The sequence below is a fragment of the Castor canadensis genome, chromosome 6 (assembly GCF_047511655.1).
Source record: "Castor canadensis chromosome 6, mCasCan1.hap1v2, whole genome shotgun sequence".
Classification (NCBI taxonomy): Eukaryota; Metazoa; Chordata; class Mammalia; order Rodentia; family Castoridae; genus Castor; species Castor canadensis.
The window spans coordinates 115,419,657-115,444,947 of record NC_133391.1 but is presented as its reverse complement, the minus strand read 5'-3'; the positions used below and the strand labels follow the sequence as shown (position 1 = coordinate 115,444,947).

Sequence of the window (25,291 nt, the reverse complement as noted above, 5' to 3'; positions counted from 1 at the left end):
ACTTTGCACTTGCAGTACCGGTTCCATGTGTTTTCCCACGCCCCAGCTCACAGAAGAGGAAAGTGTGAAGAGGTTTGTTCCAGGAGACTGTTCTGGGTAACAACAGAGGGAAAATCCAACTCCAGGTCCCTGACTTCTTCCCATAGCTTTCGTTGGAGTCTACAGACATTCAGTCTTGTGTCTGCACATCAAAAACGAGTTCTCAAGTCTCGAAGTGACCATTACACCGAGAAGAGCTCTCCCCACCCTCATCGATTACCGACGACAGTGGCAGTAGGCTTGGATTAAGGGCTTTCACGTTCAGAAATGGTGAGGGAGATTAAAAACACAGGTTTTCTAGGAGTAATTAAAGGTTACAGGTAGTTGTAGACATCGTCCAGGCCCAGAAGAACCTGCGGTCCCGGCTTTCCTGCCATTTGCTTTCCAATGTGGCCACCTCGCCTGCTCAACTCCGCCCTCTGGACAACTCCCGGCGTAGTGGGGACCCAGGCTAGCGTATCTGCAGCTGCTGGGCGGGAGCGCTGGGCCAGGTGGCTGGGGGCGGGGCTTGCGCGCGAACGTTCCGAGGGGGCGGGGCTAGGACACCGAAGTTCGGAGGGGGCGGGGCCAGGGCGGGCGTTTTGGAGCAGGGGCGTGGCCTCCAGCAGGTGAGTCCAGGAGCTCGGGTGTCACTGTAGGAGATCCAACGATCGGGAAGCAAGTGCAGAAGTTGGGATTGGGGCAGCGGAGAGAGTGGCCTCTTCGGGGTGCAGCGAGTGGGGCTCTGAGTTTCGAATCAGTGGCGGCGGATTCCCCGCCCACCAGGTGTCGGGCTGCTGGAAGGATGCGAAGTCCGAGCTTGGCATGGCTGCTGGGGGGCGTCGTCTTGCTGGCGGCCTCGGCTTCCTGCAATCACACTGTCCAAGGTGAGAAACTTGACCCAGGAGGGCTCGAGCTGCCGAGGGGCTGGGTTCCCGGCATTCGACAGGTGGTGGAAGCGAGGCAGGTGCACGAGAGGTGTTCCGCCTCTGTGCATGCCTCAGTCTCTCCTCCGTGACTTTGATTAGGGTTCCTGCACCCAGGGGCAGTCAGCTGGGACATCCGGGACTGGCTGAAGTGCTTGGCGGCGCTTGGCGGGAGGCAGATGTTCTCCCAAGAGCTTACCCCACTTACTGGAGGGACACTTGCAACTCCCACCTGTCGGCGTGGGGAAGGAGAGAGAAGGAAGGAGTGCCCGCGTCTAAAGGGTACCCAGAGGACTCGGCCTGTCCTTCCCGGGTTGGTGTCTTTGCAAACACTAAGTCATTAGTTGCTTTTCTCACGCCCGGAGGAGTTCCTCCCGGTGGGTCCCTCGGGGCCCCTAGAGTAGCGAGTTGACGGCTCAGGGCAGGGTGGAGTGGGTGGGAACCTGCGCCCCGGGGACTTCCTATCTTGCTTTTTGTTCTTCCCTCAAACCCCTAGATCCCTTTCTTTGAGGTCTGCCGCGGCCTCAAACTCCTGGCACCGACGGGGGCGACCTAGGTCTGAAAGTCAGGCCATTTGGGCGTCACGTGGATTTACAAGTAGAACTTCTTGGGTCGTGCCTTATATTCGACCAGGTGACCTTCTGGCCCTGAATTCCGGGCCCGTTCTGGCCATCCCGAGAGCACACTGGCGGCCACCCAGGTCTGTGGGACTGAGGCTGCTAGCTCTCGGAATAGAACAGACAGGGAGTGGCGCTGGGCGGTGCTCTTGGCCACCGGGTTGGGCGGATGGGCTGGAACTGGAGCTGCAGGGAGTTCAGTGTCCCCTGTGGAGGACTCTGCAGGGCGTCGGCGATGTTTACTGGCTGCGATCCCCTCACTGTGATGCTAAGTGAGGCCCCGTTTTGGTGGCAGCCTGGGTTGCATTAAAAAGGAGATTTTAATTACCCTGGGAAATTTGCAGATCTGTTGTAAAAGGCAGTTTCTCACTTTTGTCCTCTTCATAATAAAATGAGCATATGGTAAAAGAATATGATTTGTTTACATCTGGAGTTATAAAAAAAGGGTGTTAAGACGTAAGTTTGAAAGCTGCACAGTTGATATATATTTTATTGGTCAGCATCAGAATGGAGACATTTATTTACAGGAAGTATTGAAGCACAGTAACACCTCTTCATTTGCCTATGTCTTTTAAAGTTAGAAACTTAAAACTCAGAAGCATGGACCTGCAGTGATGGTGCAAGCCTATAATCCCAGCTACTTGAGGCAGAGAGGAGGTTAGAAGCTGGTTTGGGCAGAAGCAGAAAGACCCTACCTGAAAAATAATTAAAGCAAAAATGGTTGGGCGACCTGGTTCAAGTGGTTGCTTGTGAAGCTCTGGGTTCAAATCCCAGCTGCACCCAAAAAAAAAAAAATTCCAGAGCAAAGGTTAGTGTGTGCAAACTTAAATGTGGGTGTAGATGATTCAAAGGTTTTTATGATTCAGACAGCTCATATAGGAAACGTACTCTGATTATTTGGCTCACTGTTGTTAACAAGGTAAGGGACTGGGGATGGAAAGATCCCGGGGTATAAGGTGAACTTGATTTAACAATAAAAAAATCAGGTTACTTGTTAACCAGAGCTATTTAATATTGCACCTTGGTTTTTCTCCCTGCATACTTGCAATCCTTCACAGGGCAGTTTCCTAAGAGTTAGTTATATAACACAGAAGCTAGAGGAACACAGAGCGTTCCTCCTAACTTGAACTGGACTTGATTTTGCTATGAAGTGGAGCATCCCCAAAGCTTTTCTGCCCCCCGGAGGAGGTCTTTGCTTGTCTCTTTTTAGCTTGGTCCTTCTGTGCATTTGATAAATGGCAGATTGGGTTTGATTTTCTTTCCAGAAGCCTCACCCCAGAGAACTGATCACAGAAAGGAAGTCAGCCTAGAACACCCTCATTTTACAGGTGAGGGACACTGAGTTGGGGAGGGAGCAAGGCAAGGAAAATACTCCCTCATCCCCCTCTTTCTTCTCACACAACAGAAGTGGGCAATCATTTGTGTAAATATGCATAATCTGTTTCCTCACCGCTCATAAATTCCTGGAGGCCAGGGGCCCAATCATAGCCTCCTTGGCCTCACCTAACAGTCTCCTCATCTGAGGAACCTCAGTAATTAGCAAATGAAGACAGAGGAGAAGGGAACTTGCCCTGAACAACCTGCTGGTCAGAGGGAATGGCAATAAATCAAATCAGCTTCTCTCAGATCTTCTTTGTACCATGTCACAGTCTGTGGAGGTCCCCATAACAGTCATTCTATTTCTTTTTTAGAGACTGGAATTTCTGGTGTTTTACAATTTTTAAAAAATTATACAAATTGGCCTAGCAGGTATGAAGAAGCCCTGAGTTCAAACCCTGCTACTGCCAGCAAAAATTATACAAATCATATGTGATCACTGTAGAGGAAAAATACAAAAAGGAAAAAAAAATAATGAAATCACCCAAAACCTTAGTACCCAAAATTAACTAGGATAACTTTTTTGTTTATATTTTTTCCCATGCTTTCATAATCCATGCATAAAATACATATTCAAATATATAGAAAATATTTTTGTACAAGTGTAGGATTATATTATATATGTTGATCAGTAGCATATAAAGCTATACCCATAAAACATTTTTAATGATTTTAAAACATGGGAAGCAGGCATAGTGGTTCATTGCTGCAATCTAAGCACTGGGGAGACTGAGGCAGGAAGATAGTGATTTTGAGGCCAGCCTGGGCTATATAGTGAGACTCCATCTCAAAGAAGCAAAAATAAAATAAAATACATTATAGAAAGCTGTATCATCTTTTAAAATTAGTCTTTTGTTGATAGACACGTGGAGTACTTCCAGTGTTCTGTAATATGAGAGAACGCTGTAATGAAATGAGGATGGACTTGAAATTGGTGCGTGGTCCCCTTTGCTTGCCTTGTAGTTACAAATTAACCTCCTAGGTGATGTCTCATGAAGTCTGTATTTGACTTTCTTATGGCTTTATTAGCTGGGCAGGTGTGGAGGGAAACAGCTTGTCTTGAAAGAACACTTTAAGAAATTTATTAAAAGTGTACCTAAGGAGGGGTATCCAGCAATTCAAACCTTTTCCTTTTCAGCCTGTGTTCCTAAGGACTGGGAGAAGAGAACATTTGGGGTGAGGGGAGGGCAAGGAAGAGGGGTGAGAAGAGAGTTAACACAGAGTACTTGCTCTGTACTTGGTTTGGTTGGAACATGAGCTCGCACTCAACTAGAATTCATTCTGAACACACAAATAATCTATTTTATACCAATAGACTAGGCCAGGCACCAGTGGCTCCCTCTGTAATCCTAGCTACTCAGGAGGCAGGGATCAGTAAATTGCTATTAGAAGCCAACAATGTCTTGAAAAAACCCTTCACAAAAAAGGGGTGGTGGAGTGGCTCAAGGTGGAGGCCCTGAATTCAAACCTTAGCACCATGAAAAAAAAAAAAAGATTAAACATACTACCCTGTGACTTACTTATTTTTATGTAATCTATTTATGGTCAGCTATAGATACTCTTAAAGGGAATCTATAAATGTCTTAAATTATTCAACTAGTCCCCGTTGTGATAGACACTGAGATTAACATTTTTGTTTAACCAGGATAAACAATGGTCCAATAATATTTTTGTTGATACAGTAGTTTTCTTCAATGTAGCTAGCTGTGTGGAACAAATTCCTAGCAGTAAATTGCTAGATTATAAGATAAGAACATTTTAAATTTTGATTTTGCTAAACTACCCTCCATAAAGATTGTACCAGATTATATTCCTTTGGGACCAAAAAAATCCATATATAAAATAGACAGTCACTTTTTAAAGTTTGGTGAGTATCTTTCCAGAATTCAGATTTTTCAGAAAAGTGTATACTATACTCTTATTATACAAATGGGAACATATTAATCTGCCAGTTTCTTTTCTCAGTGGACAGTATTTTGTGACTGTCTTTCCAATTCATTATTGACCAGTAGAGTGTCTACTCTTAGTACTGCAGAGGGTACATTAGAAGCAGGAGTTGCTGAAGAAGGCCCGTTTCCTGTTTGTTGCAGATATGTTGCCTTGAGCATCTGCGGGCGTGTTTTCTTGCACAGTTGTCAAGAATTGTTGATTACAGCCATAGAAACGGGATGCTCTTGTAGCCAGGTTACTTCATATGTGGTTAAACTTCATAGGTGTGTTTAGTCTTTGCTCAACCTGTGAAACAAATCCTGGCTTACAGCTGGAAGCTAGGAGAGCAGCAGTTTTCTAGCCAAGTTCTGTGACTTTGGGTGAGGGGTACAGGACACGGACTAGGATGGATGCCATGCACTGTGGTAACAGGGCCTTGGGAAACATCCCACGGCCCGCACATTTACCAGTGCTGTGGAGTGCAGCTAGTGCGAATGGTATTTTTGATTAAGATCATCCAAGGTTGCTTTGCAGACTAAGTCGAAGAAAAATAATTCTCCCCCTACTCTCCCTTCTCTTTCCTCTTCCTCCTCCTATTCTATCCCACCTTCTTCTTTATTTCTTCTACTTCACCCACAGTCACATTTCTTTTGTTATATTGTCTTTGTTCACTTTTCTTTTTCACCATTCTTATTTAAAGTAGATTTGATCTCTCTTTATATGAACCTTCCTGACTTTATTTATGCTTCCCTTTATGGAAAAATTGTAACCATATAGAAGTAGACTATTAATAATGAATCCTATGTACCCACCCACCACTCCACTTCAGTAGTCCTTTTTTTTTTTTTTTGGTGGGACTGGGGTTTGAACTCAGGGCTTCGAGCTTGCAAAGTGGTTGCTTTACTGCTTGAGCCTCGCCTCTAGTTCATTTTTCTCTCATTATTTTGGAGATGGAGTCTTGCAAACTATTTGTCTGGACTGGCCTCAAACCTCTACCCTCCCAATCTCAGCTTCCCAAGTAGCTAGGATTGCAGGAGTGAGCCACTGAGCCCAGCTTCAGTGATTCTTAGCTCTTGGTTAAACTTGTTTCTTCCATCCCCCAACCCCTTCCTATCCCACCTCCCTGTGTTATAAATAGCTTTATTGAGATTTCTATACCACACAATTCGCCTACTATATACTCACCCATTTAAAGTACATAATTGAGTGGTTTTTCCTATAATCGTAGAATTGTGTGCCATCCCCACAATCAACTTCACAACATTTTGATTACCCCAAAGGGATGACTTTAGGTCCTCAGTTCCAGTCCCTGGAAACCCCTAACCTCCTCTCTTGTCTGTGGATTTGCCTATTCTAGACATTAAATATACACAGAATCATATAATATGTGTCCTCTCTGACCGGCTTCTTTGACGTCGTAGTTTTTCTTTTTGGTGGCCTTGGGATTTGAACTCAGGGCCTCACCCTTGCTAAGCAGGCACTCTACCACTTGAGCAACTCTACCAGCCCTTTTTTTGTAATGGGTTTTTTCAAGACAGTCTTGTGAATTTGCCTGGGGCTGGTGCGAGCCACTGGTGCCGCCACCTTCATGTTTTTATGGCTCATCCATGTCATGGCATGGGTTTTTTTTTTTAGTTAAATTTTTTTTAATGAGATGTGGTCTCCTTATGTTACCCAAGCTAATCTCAAACTCCTGAGCTCCGGGCTCAAGTCATCTTCCCACCTCAGCCTCCCGAGGACTTGCTGGGACTACAGGTGTGCTCCACGCCTAGCTTCATTTCCTTTCATTGTCAAATAAATATTCTTTTGTATGAATATACCTCATTTTATTTAGCTATTTATGTGTTGGTGGACATTTGGGTTGTTTCTTCTTTTGGCTGTTATAAATAATGCTTCTGTGAATATTCATGTACAAGTTTTTGCATGGACAAACATCTAGGAGTAAAGTCTCTGAGTCATATGGGAGCTCTTTTTAATCATTTGAGAAACTGCCAGGTAATTTTTCATAGTGACTGCACCATTTATATACCCACAAGCAGTGTCTGGGGGGTTCCAACAATCTTTGTGGTTTTGAAATAAGTTCCAGATAGATGTTTTCCTAAAATATTTAACAATGCATTCATAAAACATAAGGATTTCTTTTTCTTTCTTTCTTTTTTGAGGCACTGGGGTTAAAACTCAGGCCTTATGCTTGCTAGGCAGGCAATCTAGCCACTTGAGCCACTCCACCAGCCCTTCCTTTCCCTTTCCCCTCCCTTCCTCCCTCCCTCCCTTCCTTCCTTTCTTTTTTGTAACTGGGGATTAAATCCAAGGCCTCACACTTGCTAAGCAGGTGTTCTACCACTTGAGCCTCTTTGCCAGCTCTTCCTCTCCTCTCCTTTCCTTCTTTCATTCCCTTCCCCCTTCCTCCTTCCCCCACCCCTTCCCTCTCCTCTTCCCTCCCCTTTTTGTAACTGGGGATTGAACCTAGGGCCTGGAACATACTAGGCAAGCACTCTAGCCTTGAGTCACACCTGCAGTCCATTTGTTTTTGAGACACAGCCTCCTGACTTTTCAGACTGGACTCAAATTTGGGGTCCTCCTGCCACCTACCTGGGATTACAGACATGCACCCCCAAGGACTTCTCTTTCAAATATACCCATACTAAGATTATAGTATCTACTTACAGTCATTTCTTTTTTTGTTTGTTTGGTTTTCGTTTTTGCAGTGCTGGGTTCAAATCCAGGGCTTCTACCTTCCCAGCCCCGCCCCCAGATAAGGTCTCACTATGTTGTCCAGACGGGTTTTAAACTCTTGGATTCAAGTTAACTTCTTGCCTCAGTCTCCTGTGCTGGGATTATAGTGTATGCCACCATTCCTGGCTGTGACAATAACTTCTTAGTAATCGAATATTCAGTCAGTATTCAAATTTCTCAGTGTCTCATAAATTTTATTTTAATGGTTTGTTTGAATCAGGATCCAAGTAAGGTGTACATATTATATGACTGATACATCTTTTATATTTTTTAATCTATAAAGTTCACTTCCAGTCTTCTTTTTCTCTTATTTTTTGCCTTGCAATTTATATTTTGAAGAAATGAGGTCCTTTATCCTCTGTGGCAGTTCTACAGTCTAGATTTGCTGGTGATACTCTTCAGGTGTTTAACATTTCCTACCTCCCCCTTTATTAATTTGATGGTTAGTTTTAAATGCTTGGTTGGTGTTATGGGTTGAATGTTTGTTCCCCCCTCCCATTCATATCTTGAAGTCTAATCTCTAATTTGATGGCATCGGAAGGTGGTTTCATTGTGAAGTGATTAAGTCACTGGTTCAGAGCCCCAGAGCAACTAGTGAGCTGCTGGCTCTGCCATACAAGGGAGAAGCTGTCTTGTCTGCTGCCCACAAGAGGCCCTCACCAGATCCCAGCCATGCCCAGACTGATCTCAGACTTCCCGCCTCCGGAACTGCAGGAAATAAGCTTATTATCTATAAGCAGCTCATTCTTCTGCACCATGAGGTCAGGGTCTTTTCTTTACAGGGGCTCCTTTCCTCAGGAACACAGACCATTTGGTTGCCTCTTGTGACACTAGTAGCTACAGAGAACCAGTGCCTAGAGTTTCCTTACAGAGCAAGTTCTAGAACTTGGCTTTTTGGTTGTGAGGGAAAAAAGAAAAATGGGTTTCCTTGTGATGATTCTAAAGTCTCAGTGACTGTGTCGCATAGAAGTGCAGCCTGGCTCACTGAACTGGTGTGTGGCCTGCTTTTTCTGGGGTGGATGCACTGTCTTTTTGGATGGATGAGTTCCTCAGAGCACTGGTCCACTCCTTACAGGGACTGCAGTGCCACACAATGCCTTGTAGGAAGCTAGGGAGGACTCAGAATTCTCCTACACCTCTGAAAGACTTCCAGGATATGTTGAGATTAATAGAAGTAAAAATATTAATCACTGGAAGAGGAGCTACTTTAAAGAGGGTGAATTTTTAAAGTGTAAATTACTTACACAAGGGGGTTTCATTGTGATATTTCCATGTGTGTATATAATGCACTTTGACCAAATTCGCCCCCCAATTACTCTTTCTTAACCCCTTCCTCCCAGCCCCCCCAACAGTTTTTAGTGAGTTTCACTGTGCTATTTTCATTCATTTACGATGTACATCCTTCCTACCCACCCCCTAAGAGGGTGGCTTTGGAGCAGTACATTTAAGCATTTGAACTGCCCTGTTTGAGAAAATATGTGTGTGGGGTTGGCACAGGTTAGATGGCTTCCAACATATGATGTCAGGTAAGGGACAGACGTGATGTGGTTAAAACCCCAGGTACTGAAAGTGTACTACCAAGTTTTTTGGTTTTTGTTTTTTAGTTCAAAAAGTATAGTACCAAGTTTTGACACCTGACGCCTGCCTAACCACCCTTTCACCTTGTGCAGTTTACACAACCAATTTGTGATTTAGTTTATACACCTAAAAATGAGGCGAGCATAGTAGCACCGAACTCCTTGGGTTTGTTGTACAAGTGACGTGAGTTGGTACGTGTGACCCAGGCACACGACGAGCACTTGCTAAGTTAGTGCTTAAGGATATGAGGACAGTTTTATTTTTTGGAGCTGTGTTCCTGTAACCTGTGACTGGTGTCCGTGTGTGGGTTTTGGTACTCACTGTGCCAGTCTGTGACCCTACAGAAACAGACAGGAGGGTTGTGCCTCTGGACTCTTCAAGCATCTCAACCCAGAGGTATATCAGAGCCATGAGGACTTTAGGAGAACTATGACACAACACAGTCCTAGGATTAAAGACACCTGTAATTTCACATAGGGTCCCTTGCCATTCTTGGGCCTGGTTGCGAATCTATAAATAAATAAATATAGCCAGCCTTCTGTGGCTCACGCCTATAATCCCAACTACCCGGGAGGCAGAGATCAGGAGGATTGCGGTTTGAAGCCAGCCTATCTAAAAAATATCCAGAAAAAAAGGGCTGGTGGAGTGGCCCAAGGTGGAGGTACTGAGTTAAAACCCCAGTACTGCTCCCCTATCCCTCCCAGAAAAGACATTTATTCTCTCACGGCTCTGAAGGCCAGGAGTCTGAAATTAAAATGTTGACAGGGTCACATGGCTTCCAGACACTGTAGGGGGAAATCCATTCCTTGCCTTTTCCAGCTTCTGGTGGCTGTTGGCATTTCTCAGTGTCCCTTGGCTTGCATCACAGCCTTGTTCAATCGGTGCCTCCGTTCTCACACCACTTTCTCCTGTGTCTTTTTTCTATCTGTTTCCAATCTCCCCTGCCTTTTTCTTTCTTTTTTTTGGCGGCACTGGGGTTTGAACTCAGGGCCTCATGCCTGCTAGGCAGGCACTCTTACCGCTTGAGCCACTCCTTTTGTAATGGGTATTTTTAAGATAAATTCTTCTGAACTATTTGCCTGGGGCTGGCTTTGATCCACCATTCCTCCTCCCCACCCCCACCCTATCTCTGCCTCCTGAGTAGCTAAGATTAGAGATAGGAGCCACCAGGGCCCAGCTTCCCTTACCTTTTTTTCTTTTCTGTTTTTGGTGACACTGAGGTTTGAACTCAGGGCCTCATGCTTGCTAGGCAGGTGCTCTTACTGCTTGAGCCACTCCTCCAGCCCTTCCCCTACCTTTTTCTTAAAAAGACCCTTGCCATTGGATTGAGGGCCTGCCTAGATAATCCAGGGTGGTCTTTTTGAGATCCTTATTATACCAAAGCTGCTTTTTCTAAATAAGGTAATAATCTCAGTTTCTGGGAATTAGGAGGACACTTTTTTTTTGTTACTAAGGTTTGAACTCAAGGCCTCAAGCTTGCTAGTCAAACACTGTACTACTTTAATCCACCTCTAGTCCTCTTTGCTTTTAGGGTTTCTTTTTTTGTTTTTATTTATTTATTTATTTATTTGCAGTACTGGGGTTTGAACTCAGGGCTTACACCTTGAGCCAATCTAGCACCCCTTTTTTGTGATGAGTTTTTTTGAGATAGTCTTGCAAACTCTTTGCCCTGGTTGGCTACGAACTGTGATCTTCCTGATCTTTGCCTTCTGAGTAGCTAGGATTATAGGCGTGAGCCACCAGCATCAAGCATGGTTTGTTTTTTGGATTGGTCTCACGCTTTCGCCCTGGGATAGTCTCTGACCTCAGTCTTCTTACTTCCATCTCCCACGTAGTTAGGATTACAAGCGTGCACCACTGCACCAGGCCTTCGAAGGGCATCTTTCAACCCTCTTCACTAAGTGGAAACAAAATGTTGATCTCCGTAGCCTCCAGCAGCATACCACTGATTGTCCTGTGCAGAGAAGTGTTTTAGTCCTATTGGCATGAGTGCAGAGTTAGAAGAGGAAAATGTGCTGGTTAAGCGGAAGCATACTCATGAGGTGTAGTGTCTTCCCTGGTGTGTATACTATGGCATAGCTGTCAGTGCACAGTGCTGGCCTACTGCTCCTTATCATCAAGGTCAAATTCTTCAGGGTCCTCACGAACACTCACAGGTCCCTGGGCACTTGGTTGGGGCAGGCAGTAGGACAGATGTACTGTTTGTAGGTTTTCTTTTTTTTTTATGGGGTCTGACTCTATTTCCCAGGCTGGTATTGAATTCCTGGGCCCAAATAATCCACCTACCCCAGCTTCCCAAGCCTCTGAAACTATAGGCATGCATCACCACACTTAGCTTTGTTCATGGTTCTTATGTGAAACTCATAATATGGAGGAAGTGGGGTAAGTTGTTAAAGCTTGCCATGTGACACAAATTTGTCATCAGTGTAACCACCAGTCCAATGACCTTGGTGCTAGAGGCTTGTTTGCTAGCTGGCCTCCATGGGAAGAACTCCGGAAACCAGCCCAGATGCAGGGAATCCATGCCCAGTGTAGAAGCCATCCTGGGAAATGTCCCTTGTGGCCCTGGGGATCTCCCTATGCTGGCTTTGGGACAGGGAATGGCTGACAGCCAGGCTGTATCCTGGCTCAGTGCCAGAGTGGGATAGATGGTCTGTAAAATGAGAAACTTGGGTTTCAGGGTAGGGTTTCTGTCTTATACAGTAGAAAATTTGGAAAAGTTACTGCACAATCCTAAGCTGATTCTCACTAACAGACCCATCAAGGGACCATACTGATTGTCATGTGATAAAGACACTTGAGAGCTAATGAGTGTAGACAGTTTGTAAAAATAAATTGAAATCCCATCAGTTTTTATAAGATTCCTAGAAATCAGTGCTCTATATGCACCCCAAAAGTCCCCGATAAAAATGTACCATCACAGGGGTGGGTGGGAGTGTGTAGTTAAGTGGTAGAATGCTCACCAAGCATGTGTGGAGTTCACGGTTCAATCCCTTGTAACTCCCCCACTCCCACTCCCCCAAAAATGTAATCACTCTAAGAAAGCAATGGTATAAGTACTTTGTGTAATGTCCTGATAGTGTATTTCTGTCTTCATCTGAGTGAACCAGCCTTGTTGAAGCGTTTATTTTGGTAATGATCTTTGCCTGCCTTTCTCGTACAGGAGTCAACAGAACCTCTAGAGGAAGAAGTCTTATTGGTAAGAACAATGATTCCCCTCCAATCACTGGAAAAGGAGTTTCAGTGGAACCAGGCCTTTCTGTGGACGAGTTTTCTACGTTTGTCCTCACTGGGAAGCTGACTACTGTCTTTCTCCCAGTTGTCTACACAATTGTACTTGTGGTTGGCTTGCCCAGTAATTGCATGGCCCTCTGGGTCTTCCTTTTCCGAACAAAGAAGAAGCACCCGGCTGTGATTTACATGGCCAATCTGGCCTTAGCAGACCTCCTTTCTGTCGTCTGGTTCCCCTTGAAGATTGCCTACCACATACATGGCAACAACTGGATTTATGGGGACACTCTTTGCAAAATGCTCATTGGCTTTTTCTACGGCAACATGTACTGCTCCATTCTCTTCATGACCTGTCTCAGTGTGCAGAGGTATTGGGTCATCGTGAACCCCATGGCAAACCCCAGGAAGAAGGCAAACATTGCCATTGGTGTCTCTCTGGGTATATGGCTGCTGATTCTGCTGGTCACCATCCCCTTGTATGTCATGAAGCAGACTGTCTACATTCCAGCTCTTAACATCACCACCTGCCATGATGTTCTGCCTGAGCAGGTGTTGGTGGGGGACATGTTCAATTACTTCCTCTCTCTGGCCATCGGAGTCTTTATGTTCCCAGCCTTCCTCACAGCTTCTGCCTATGTGCTCATGATCAGAACACTGAGGTCTTCTGCCGTGAATGAACACTCAGAAAAGAAAAGGCAGAGGGCTATCAGGCTCATTATCACTGTCCTGGCCATGTACTTGATCTGTTTCACTCCTAGTAATCTTCTGCTCGTGGTACATTATTTCCTGATCAAAAACAAAGGCCAGAGCCATGTCTATGCCCTGTACATCATAGCCCTCTGTCTATCCACCCTCAACAGCTGCATCGACCCCTTTGTCTATTACTTTGTTTCACAAGATTTCAGGGATCAAGCAAAGAATGCCCTCCTTTGTCGAAGTGTCCGCACCATGAAGCAGATGCAAGTATCCCTCACCTCAAAGAAATTCTCCAGGAAATCCAGTTCTTACTCTTCAAGTTCAACCAGTGTTAAAACCTCCTATTGAGTTTTCCAGCTCCACAGGTGGAAGCCATCAGTATAAGCAGCTTTCCCTGTTTGCATGAGAAAAGTCCCCTGCACTAACATAGATGACAGTGTCAGAAGGCTGCTACTCAGAAGTCCCAGAAACTGATCTGACAGAAGCAGACATTTTAGGAGGGGGGTCCATTGTAACCTTGTTAGGGCTGGAGGGCCCTGGGAGAGAATCAGTCCTACTGACTGACTTTACAGAAAAGGAAGATGGGGACATACTGGTGAAGTAGTCGCCAGGAGTCAGATTTCCAATCAGTAACAGTGAGCTTGGATTGGACAAAGAAATCAAATGTTCGGTGATTTGCATTCTTGTGTCACTTCATCAGAATCATTGGGGATCTTGTTAAATGTACAGGCTTCCTCAGCCTCAGTAATGAGAGCTCAGACAGTGGGAACAGGGCCGTTTTCCAAACCCTTGTGAGGTTTAAGCACACCAAGGTTTGAGAACCCCTGGTCAGAGTGCTACATCTTCTTGACAAGGTACCATGACAGTTCCTAAAGAGAAAAGCCAGAAAGAATGTTTTGTGTCTCTTTATGTTCAGCTTATAAGGAAATTTGCCTGTTGGATTACTGAGATTTTCAGTCATTTCGTTATTAATCCTTGAACTTTTGTGTGTCTCATTATTCAAGAAAAATGTAAAGAGGATCTTAAACATGTGAATGCAAAGTTTGTATAACTTTTTACTGACTTCAGTCTGATTAATAGACTGTTTAAAATTAAGAATAACATTTACCACTTAGTATTTTTAAAACTCTTGTTGGAATACTTTTTGTCAGTTTTGTTCACTTTGAACAAATAGAAAATTGCAGAGCCTTCACAGGGTTTGAATCACATCTGTTTGGAAAATAGCAGGAACGTGCAAGGTTTTGCAACACATTTAGGAGGCACTGAACTCCAAATAGACTTTATATACCTGTTGTATTTGTGACTGTAAAAAATTATTTTATTGTATGATTGGTTTATAAATAACACCTGGGTCTTTTTTTTACAACTTATTTCTTAGCTGTGTGTTTATTTGTCTGTTTGAATTCAGGAATGGGAGAAGGAAAGCAACGAAGAAAAGATGTGATGCTCTCACTTGTTTCACTTTTGTTTTTGCAGTGCTAGGGACTGAACCTGCACATTCACACCATATTTCTTACATAAAAATTCAGTATCAGTTGTTCTTCAAGGACCGTTTTTCATTTAATCATCTGTTTTAGAATGCTTTCTACACCTGCGCCTACAGATTCACCTCCACTGACACATACAGAGTGGTTAGAATTTTGGTTATATTCCAATGTGTTTAGTCATTTCCTTACTTGGTAGCTCCTGACATTGTGTCTCCCCCCTCCCACCACTTTTGGCTATTAAAACAGTACTGCATTGTATGTCTGTGTACAGACTTCTCTAGAGTAGTTTTGTAGGGTAAATTTCTGGAAGTAGAATGGCCTTTTTGAAAGTTGGATGCCTATTTTCGGTCTGGAGGTGTTGAGCACTTGGCTGGCTGAGGTCCTGGGTTAGATCCCCAGCAGAGTGTGGTGGGTTAGATGCCTATTTTAAATTTTGAAAAATTTTGCCAAGTTGCTCTCAGTAATTTATACTACTCCCACAATAGTACACGTGCAGCTGTTTCTTGAAATGCTCATCCATACTCCAACTTTTGAAATTTTGCCAGTCTGACTGAAGGAAAAAAGTCTCATTGTTTTAACTTGTACTGAAGAAGCAGCACAGCCTGGTGGCTGGCTTCTCAGCTTTCTAAATGAGGATAATAGTGGCTTCCTCACAAAGTTATGAGGATAAAATATGGGCCATCTTTACACACTCACAAATATTCTACAGCATTATTACTTTTGCAATACCTCCTCTCCCATCCAAGGGTTTCTGTAGTCTGGTTACCCTTCGTCAAGCTGTGATCTGAAAATATTAAATGAAAATTCAAGAAATAAGCAAATCATAAGTTTTAACTTGCACACTTTTCTGAATAGCATGATAAAATGTTGAGCTGTTGCCCTCATGCATCATCCCTTTGTCAGGGAATCCAGGCTGTGTGCACTGTGCAGCTATGTTTCAGTTATAAGATGCACTGTGGGTTATCAGTGGTGTTTCCCAGTGCTTGTATTCAACTAACCCTTATTTTACTTAATAATTGCTCCAAAGTGACTGCTTCTTTTAAGTGAAATGGTAAAGTCTAATAAGATTTTAAGTGAGATGAGACCATCTTCACATAAATTTTATTGCAGTATTTATTATGTATTCTAAATTTCATTGTTATTGTTAGTTTCTTCCTGTGCCTAATTTATAAATTAAATTTCATCACCAGTATGTGTGCAAGAAACAGACATATCTATGGGGTTTGGTGCTACCAGCAATTTTAAGCATTCAATTCAGATCTTGGGATATATCCCCTAATGATAAGGGGCCTGTGAAGTTGTCCAGATCTTTTTTATTTTTGGCAGTACTGGGGTTTGAACTCAGAGCCTCACGCTTGTTAGGCAGGCTCTTTACACTTGATGTCTTAGCGTTCTCACCTGTAAAGTGGGGATGACATCTACTCAAAAGGTCCTGTGAGCAGTAAATAAGACTCCCTTTATAAATTACCCAAGTGGGGTTGTTGGCTGTGTAGGCCTCCATAGAGCAGCTGTTCTAATTAAATGGGCTATTAGAAGCCAGAAGGAATGACATGGGAACAGAAGTCAGAGAAAGCATAATTCCTTGGGGGAGGAAGCAGAGTGGAGCTGGGTAAAGTGGAGGATGAGTTAGGGGTTCTGGAGAGGAGCGGGGACTCATCCTGCACAGGGAGGCACCTCATTCCTGGCTAAGGAACTGGGCTTGACCCATTGGGGAGGACAGCATGGAGGCTCACCCACCCAGCGTGCTCTACCACGTCACCCCCAGCTATTCTTGAACACATTGACTCTCTAGATCCTTGTAAAATTCCCAAACATTGCCTTTTACTCTTTTTTTTTTTTGTGGTACTGGGGTTTGAACTCAGGGCCTTCATCTAGAGCAACTCTACCAGCCCTACTTTTGTGATGGTTTTTTTCGAGATAAGGTCTCATGAACTATTTGCCCAGGGTTGGCTTCAAACCTCGATCTTGCTGATCTCTGCCTCCTGAGTAGCCAGGATTACAGGTGTGAGCCCCTGGCACCTGATGGTTGTCCAGTTCTTAGAGGTGAGAAACAGAACAATGGACACAGGAGAAAAGGGTTCACAGAGGCTCTGCAGGCCATCTATGAGCTGACCTGATGGGGGAAAAAAACAACTTTTGCTACTTTATTAGTCATTTTTACAATCCATATTGATGTTAAAAAAAGTCAAACTGAACAAAAATATATAAAATGAAAATTTTCTTGCCATGCACCAGTGGTTCATGTCTGTAATACTAGCTACTGGGGCACAGATCAGAAGGATCACAGTTTGAATTCAGCTCTGGCAAATAGTTCGTTTGACCCTGGCTCCAAAATACACAACACACAAAAAAGAGCAGGTAGAGTGGCTCAAGTGGCAGAGGGCCTGCCTAGCAAGTGTGAGGCTCTGAGTTCAAGCTTCAGTGCTGCCAAAAACATTCTTTTGCTCATTCTTATACCCTGACAAAACTGATTTTTCTAATAATTTGTTTATAGACAATATATGTATATTACAGTCAAAATAACAATGACTGTATACATACATATATGAGTATATATTTTAACTTCTAAATCAGTTCATACGGATCATAATTTTTTTTAACACATTCAGTATCCCCCCTTTTTTGTTTTGTTTGTTTTGTTGAGACAGAGTCTAGCTATGTAGCCCAGGCTGACCTCCATCCTCCTACCTCTCAGCCTCCTGAGTGCTGGGATTACAGGTATGTACCACCACCCGTGGCTCCTCAATTTTAACCACCAGAGAGCATTCCACACATGGATGATCCAAGGTTTACTTAGAAGTATGTGTTAAAGAAATCATTCTTTTCTTGGTTCATTTTCATAAAGTCTTTGAATGTACATTAAAAAATGGGGATATAGCTTGTTGGCATAGGTGCTTGCCTAGCATGTGCAAGACCCTGGGTTCAGTGCTCAGCACCATACACATTAAAAAAAAAAGTGAAAGAAATGATTTGTACAATGAAATGAGAACATTTGGTGGTACAAAATCTTTTCACAGTTGTTTCTTTTACCTTTTCAAGGTATTTTAGGAAACCTGGTCTACCTGAATTGGCACCTGGAATGGAGATAGGAGAGAATCTGGTTTATGAACAGAATACCTTGGATGTGACTGTCTTTGCTCTTGTGTTATGTGTTATACAGTGTGATTTTCCTGAAGGATCTGAGTCATAGAATACCTGAAAATGGGACTGTTTTGCCCTCCATTGGTTCATTTACCAGAGCAGACTCTTAATTTGAAAGTGAATGTTTATTGCTGTCCTGCTGTCCAGAATGCTTAGCTGACTTGATTGGAGTTATCTTACTGAGTATTTCCTTGTGAGTCACTTAGGTTGTTTATTGCTGGAGTTTCAGACTTGTAATTAATTTCCTGGTTATCAAGATTTCATAAGCCCTGGGGCTATAAGCTCATTAGTATGCATAGCTCAGCAATGACAACTTTGCTTCTGAAACTAACTTTTTGTAGGCTGTGATGGGGATGGAATATGTCACAGAATCAAAGCAACCACTGCTGAGCCCAGGTTTTCACTGGGAGTTTGGATGGATGTCTTTTCAAAGTGAAGTTACTGATTCCACATGCATGAAAGGCATGAGTCCCAGTCCTCCCCTGAGCCGGGTTCCAAATAAAAAAATCCTTAGGGATCCAAGGTCAAGTCCTTCCATGTCATTCAAGCTTTGGAACTTCACAGAGATGGTTGCTCGATTTTAAAATGTAAATATTTGGAGTAGTTCAGACCACACTAAGGAAATACCTCCATTGAGGGAAAAGGTATGAAGAACTCTGAGGTTGGATCTGAGCTGTTCTTGTCTCTACCTGTTGGCAAATCTGGATGATTTCCTAGGTCTGTTTTTATTGGTGAGAGGTTAGGCATGGCCAGTGTGATGGGTCACCCTCTGCGGAAACCACAGCCCAAAGCTTGCAGTCTGCAGCAGGAAGGCCAGGTAAACCATCAGCACCCAGAGTGTGAGCGGTGCATTCATTCAGCCCACAAACAATTATTGCAACATTGCTGCATTATTAAATGCTAACAATTAGGTCAGGATTCCTGCCTGAGCAGCAGTCTAGTTATGGAGTTGACATTCTCAGTGAAATACTTTGATGAAACAACACTAAACAAACCCACCCTTCAGACTTCTCAAAAGTCTTAAAGTATAGCCCATTCCAAGCTAGGTCTTGAGAAAGGCAGAAAGTCAAAGAAAATATAAAAAACAAAAAGCTATAGGAAGGGATATAATTGTGGCTTACTCTTCTAAATTCTGCATTGCTTACACCTTTTAAAAAATATAAAATAAATGGCTCATTAAAAAAAAATTGACACTCTAAGAGCATGTAATGCTGGGCATGGTGGTACATGCCTATAATCCCTGCACTCAGGATGCCGAGGCTACACAGCCAGCATTTGGTTTTGTCTCAAACAAAACCAAACCATAAAGGGCATATAGTGAAAAATCATAACATATAGTGAAAAATGAATATAGCCCTTCCCACCCACATTAGAACTCAAATACTCCCCCCACACTATACTGGGGCTTGAACTCAGGGCCTCACACTTGCTAGGCGTCTGCTCTACCGCTTGAGCCACTCCACCAGCCCTCAAAGACTCCCTTTGTGATCTTCCCCCTGCATGGCTAAACATGTGGACCTAAATGGTTTTGTTTTGGCAGTTTTGTGCAGGCACTCTCCTCATTGAGTCACACCCCCCGCCCTCCCTCCGCCAGCCCTTTCTGCTCTGGTTATTTTGGGAGACAGGGTCTTTCAAACTTCTTGCCTGGACCGGCCTGAACCGGCCTGAACCATGATCCTGTCAATCTCAGCCTTCTAAGTAGCTAAGATTGCAAGGTGCAAGCCACTTGTGCCAGGCTCTGTATGTTTTTTTTTTATTTGGCGGTCCTGGGGTTTGAACTCAGGGCCTCACGCTTGCTAGGCAGGTGTTTTTACAGCTTGAGCCACTTCACCAGCCCTTATTTTTTGTGTTGGGTATTTTTGAGATAGGGTCTTGTGAACTATTTGCCTGGGGCTGTCTTGGAACTGTGATCCTCCTGATCTCTGCCTCTTGAATAGAATTACAGGCAGGAGTCACCAGCGTTGGCTTGTTTTATTTTTTAATAAAAGGAACTACTATGTACTAGTTATATTTATATGTAAATTACCTCAGAATCTAGTAGTTTAAACATACTAAACATGTACTAGCTTGAACAGCTTCTGAGGTCATGAGTCCTGGCCCGAGATCTTGAGGTGGCAGTTGAAATGCTGGCTGGTGATGTTGCCAGCTCAAGCTTAGCTGGGGCCAGAGGAACCAGTGCCACGGTGACTCACAGTGTTGGTGAGTGCTGGTTGTTGATAGGAAGCATTAGTTCCTTTCCACGTGGGCCTGCCTACAGGGCTGCTCGGGTGACCTCGTACCATGAAGGTTGACTTCCCCCAAAACAAGTGATCCAGAAGAACAGGGGGCAATTTCCAATGCTCTGTCCTAGAAGTCACCCACTGTCACCTCCATTGTACTATACTGGCCACACAAACTAGCTGTAATTCAATGTGGGAAGAGGCTACCTAAGAGCAATAAGCTCTTTGGGAGCAGAGGCTCACTGGGGACCATCTTGAACTTGACTGCCACACTGTGTACATGAATACATCTTGGACACGCCATGTCAGCAGTTAGAGACTGACTTTATTATTTTTGGATGGCTAGAGCAATTATATGGACATGTTATAATTTGTGGATTCTGGTTTATGCTATACAAATAATATTGAAATGAATATCTATACCTTGTATATTTGTTCATTCAATATTTATCCACCATGCTCTTTGTGCCAGACATTGTGGAGCGCAAAATAGCTAAGAGTCCAAGAGTCCTGTTCTCATGGAATTTACTTTCGGATTGGAGAAAGACGGAAAACAAGAAAAATATCCAACAGTAGTAAAGGCCATACAGTTGTGTTACTGGTCATTAAAAAAGCCACTGGCTACTATATGGAATCTGGATTATAGAACAGCAGCAACAGTTCAGAGTGATCCAAGCAAGAGATGTTGGCTTGAATTTGGGCGATGCTAACAGACATGGTGAGAAGGACACTAATTTGAGCTGTATTTTGGAAGCAGTGTCAACTGATGTGATGAGTAAGTTTGGAGGTTGAGCATCAGGAGTCTGTTTTGACCACAACATCTTTTTTTGTTTGTTTGCTTAAAAAATAAAGCATTATTCAAAAATCAATAAACTAAACTTTACCTAAAATGGAGAAACATTGAAAATCATTACGCAGTACAAATGAAACATTTCAAAAATTAAGTGGTTTAGTGGTATCATTAACTAGTGTGAGTATTCTTGTTCAGATTGCTCCAGTTGATGAAAAAACCCAGAGATGACTTTGAATAGAGGGCTTTTCAGCAAGTATTTCTATCACAAATTGAATAATTGAGTCATTGATTCTGATCTCAAAACATAAATGGTACAGATTTAAAAATTTTTTTTCGCTTATTTATATGTGCATACAATGATTGGGTCATTACTCCCCCCTTCCCTCCACCCCCTCTCTTTCTCCCCGCCCCCTCCCCTGCCCCACACTTCCTCACTTCCAGGCAGAAACTGCTCTGCCCTTATCTCTAATCTTGCTGTAGAGAGAGTATAAGCAATAATAAGAAGGACCAAGGGTTTTTGCTGGTTGAGATAAGGATAGCTATACAGGGAGAATCATTACATTGCTTTCCTGTACGTATGTGTTATCTTCTAAGTTGATTCTTCTCCAACTGACCTTTTCTCTAGTTCCTGGTCCCCTTCTCCTATTGGCCTCTGTCACTTTAAAGTTTCGCATTAGTTCCTTTGCATTGAGGACATCAAATGCTATCATGTTTTTTGGGTATCTTACCTATCCTCATATCTCCCTTGTGTGCTCTCGCTTTTATCATGTACTCAAAGTCCATTCCCCTTGCTGTATTTGCCCTTGATCTAATGTCCGCATATGAGGGAGAACATACAATTTTTGGTCTTTTGGGCCAGGCTAACCTCACTCAGAATGATGTTCTCCAGTTCCATCCATTTAACAGCGAATGATAACATTTCATTCTTCTTCATGGCTGCATAAAATTCCATTGTGTATAGATACCACATTTTCTTAATCCATTCGTCAGTGGTGGGGCATCTTGGCTGTTTCCATAACTTGGCTATTGTGACTAGTGCCGCAATAAACATGGGTGTGCAGGTGCCTCTGGAGTAACCTGTGTCACATTCCTTTGGGTATAGCCCCAGGAGTAGGATTGCTGGATCATATGGCAGATCTATGTTTAGATTCTTAAGAAGCTTCCAAATTTTTTTCCAGAGTGGTTGTACTAGTTTACATTCCCACCAGCAGTGTATGAGGGTTCCTTTTTCCCCACATCCTCACCAACACCTGTTGGTGGTGGTGTTTCTAAAGATGGCTATTCTAACAGGGGTGAGGTGGAATCTTAGTGTGACCACAGCATCTTAAATGTTTTAGTATTCTGTTGCTATAGCAAAAGACTTGAGGTGCTGTAACCTCAAGATTAAGGTCAAGATCAAGCAGACCCAGAGATTCAGGCTTTAGACCAGAGACCTAACTCCAGGACTTCCACAGGTCAGGTCATCAATGTGCCACATAAAGAGATGACTAACTGTGAAGGGTAAAGAATGGAGAGTTGTACCTGGCATGGTTATTCTGTGGGGAGAGGCAAAGTAAACACTTGGGCCCATCTTCAGGGTGCAGACGTGAAGTCTAGGTTTAAATAGAGGAAGAATTGGGGCAGGGGAGAGAGGTATGCATAATTAAACAGTCCCAGGCAAAGTGTGGCCTGGTTGGTCATTATTTAGTTCTGGTTCTAAAAGGGGTCCAGCAAAGTTGTCAATTGCTGTCATTACTTGAGGGGAGCAATCTGGTGCCCATGAGACGGTCACTCCTGCTCAGGGTGCAGCCTCATCATTCTAGGTAATTGTCCTCATTTGGGGGTGGTCTGTCCTGTGAGGCTTTGCTGTTCCTCTCCTTGGGTATGTTTTGTTCCCTTGTCATTATGATGTCAGTGCTGTCCTTCATGAGACTCAAGGTGACTGCAGGATAGAGACTCAGAGGAAAGGAGACAGATGCAAAATGGAGGCAGGGATGCTAAGCTTGTATCCTGCTTTTAGTAACGTGTGGGCCCAAGTCAGGAGTCAGTGCTTTTTAGCAAAAGCAGTTTTTAAGAGCCTGTTACAGAACTTTATAAAGAAAAACAATTTATTTAGCTCACAGTTTTGGAGACCTAAAGTCCAAGACCAAGCAGCTGCTTGTGGTGAGGGTACATGACATCACGATAGCAGGAGCGCGTGCAGAAGAGCTCACATGCTAAGACAGGAAGACAGATTCAAAGGCCAGTCTCCCTCTTTTTATAACAACTTGCTCTTATGGGAACTAGCCGGGGTCCCATGAGAACTACATTAATCCCTTCTGAGAATGACACACCCAACAACCTAATCACTTCCCACCAGGCCCAACCTCTTAAAGGTACCACCACCTCTCAACATTGCTACACCAAGGATCAATCTTCCAGCACATGAAACTTCAGAGGATGCACTCAACCATATCCAAACAGTATCACTGAGTTTTGAGATGCCAGTCAGACACCCAAGTACAACAAACAAGAAGGGCATTTGAATATTGGTCTGGATTTCTGGTTTTTTTTTTTTTTTTTTTTTTTGGTGGCACTGGGGTTTGAATTCAGATACTCTTACTGCTTAAGCCACTATACTGGCTCTTTTTGTGATGGGTTTTTTTCAAGATAGGGTCTGGTGAACTATTTCCCTAGCCTGGCTTTGAACCAAGGTCCTTCTGATCTCTGCCTTCTGAGTAGCTAGGATTACAGGCGTGAGCCACCAGTGCCCAGATAGGGTGATTTTTTAAAATAGTGAGGGATGGACATATGAATTTGACATGGCTAGCATGGAAAACAAAGAGCTTGGATAGATTATTTTAAGGGAAAGAAGGTAGGTGCAGGGCAAGAGCAGGAATGAGGGAGACTCTGATCCGTTCATTTGGTAACCAGGCGTGTGCTGTAGAGAGGAAGACTGTGTCTTTGGATGTACTGTGTTTTAGAAGGGAATTCCGGGGTCAAAGGATATGTGTGATTTTGGTCATAGTAAATTGCCTTCCTGTAATTGCACCAACTGACATACCCGGCAACAATGTGTGCCTCTTTAGTCACACTGTTGTAAACACTGAGTCTTCACGGTTCTAAATATTTGTCAATATGAACTTTAATCCTGAGTAGAATGATCACGCCGGACTGTAGCATCCTGGAAGAAACGAAACAGTCTCTCCTCCTTTATTTGTATTTTAGACACATTTCCCCTGCCATCCCTCACCACAAAGGCAGGGACATTTGAAGAGGTGTGTTGGTCTTGGGGACATTTGGTCCCATTTCTCTTTGTGTTATCTCTGAGAGGAAACTAAGTTCTCCTGGGCGGGCTGCAAGAAACTGCTGTTCAACTTGGATCATCCTCCACTCTAGGAAGTTCTCTACCATTCCTTTTGAGGACATAGCTGCAGCCATTATCGCTGGCGTCTGACAGTTTGAAGTCTCAGCCCTGGGCCTGGCCAACTCACCTGCAGATGAGGGATTAGTTCCTCAGCCGGCTTCCCCATGTAGCCTGGGGTGAATGCCTTAAGCCAGTGAAAAGGTTTTAATTATAGCTTCTATGTAGCATCTGGTAGACTAATTACCTAATCCTGGGAAAGCAGTTTTAGCCAAGCCTTGTGTTCTGAGCTCTTTCAGAAGCCACCTGGGAACTTGGAGGAGTCTGTTCTCACTGGTGAAAGACAGATGTTTCCCTCTAACTAGAGGTGGATGTTGATGGGAGCCTTTGTTTAAAATATAACTGACTTATCAGAATTCGTGCTTTAAGAAATTACCGGGCAGAGAGTAAAATGATGGTGTTTATTCCAGTGACAGCCTCTGTTCACTAAAACTGGAATTCTTTTTCCACTTTTATTTATCTTTTTTATGGTATTGAAGTTTGAACTCAGGGCCTTGTGCTAGCTAGGCAGGCACTTTACCACTTGGGCCATACTCCCAGCTCTTCTTTTTTCACTTTTAAAAAACACTTTATTGTGGAGAATTTTGTACATGGAATTGGAATCACATAGGGAATCATTCAGTTCCAATGACCATAGCCTTGGGTCAATTATTTGCTTTTTTTTTTTTTGTGGGACTGGGGTTTGAACTCAGGGCTTTGTGCTTGGAAAGCAGGGGTTCTACTGCTTGCACCACACCTCCAGTTCATTTTGCTCTGGTTATTTTTTTAAGATTTGGTCTCAAAAATATTTTCCCAGGCTGGCCTCAAACTAGGATCCTCCAGATCTCAGCCTCCTGAGTAGCTAGGATTATAGGCATGAGCTATGGTGCCCAGCAACCTTGGTCAATTTTACTCTGTCTGCCTCCCCATCTATCCTGTTCATTCTGAAGCAAATCTCAGAAGTCACTATCATTTCATTTGGAAATGTTTCGGTGTCTCAAAAAGATTAGGAATTTCAAAATCATAATTTAAAAAATCCTTAATATCGAATATCCTGTCAGGATTCACATTTCCACCTGTCTTAAATGTCATAAGCAGCTTATTTATTATTATTTTTTAAAACACATAGTTTGGGGCTGGCAGAATGGTTCAAGTGATAGAGTGCCTGAGTAGCAAGCATGA

The 25,291-nt window shown here is 43.5% G+C and overlaps 1 protein-coding gene across 1 annotated transcript; it reads left to right on the top strand.

Moving 5' to 3' along the window:
* The first annotated feature begins 655 nt into the window (after positions 1 to 655).
* F2rl1 (F2R like trypsin receptor 1) lies at positions 656 to 14,478 on the top strand. The gene is made up of 2 exons (XM_020186506.2): positions 656 to 905; positions 12,345 to 14,478. The coding sequence occupies exons 1-2, from the start codon at positions 824 to 826 to the stop codon at positions 13,454 to 13,456; spliced, it is 1,194 nt and encodes a 397-aa protein (XP_020042095.1). The 5' UTR covers positions 656 to 823; the 3' UTR covers positions 13,457 to 14,478.
* Positions 14,479 to 25,291: the final 10,813 nt, after the last annotated feature.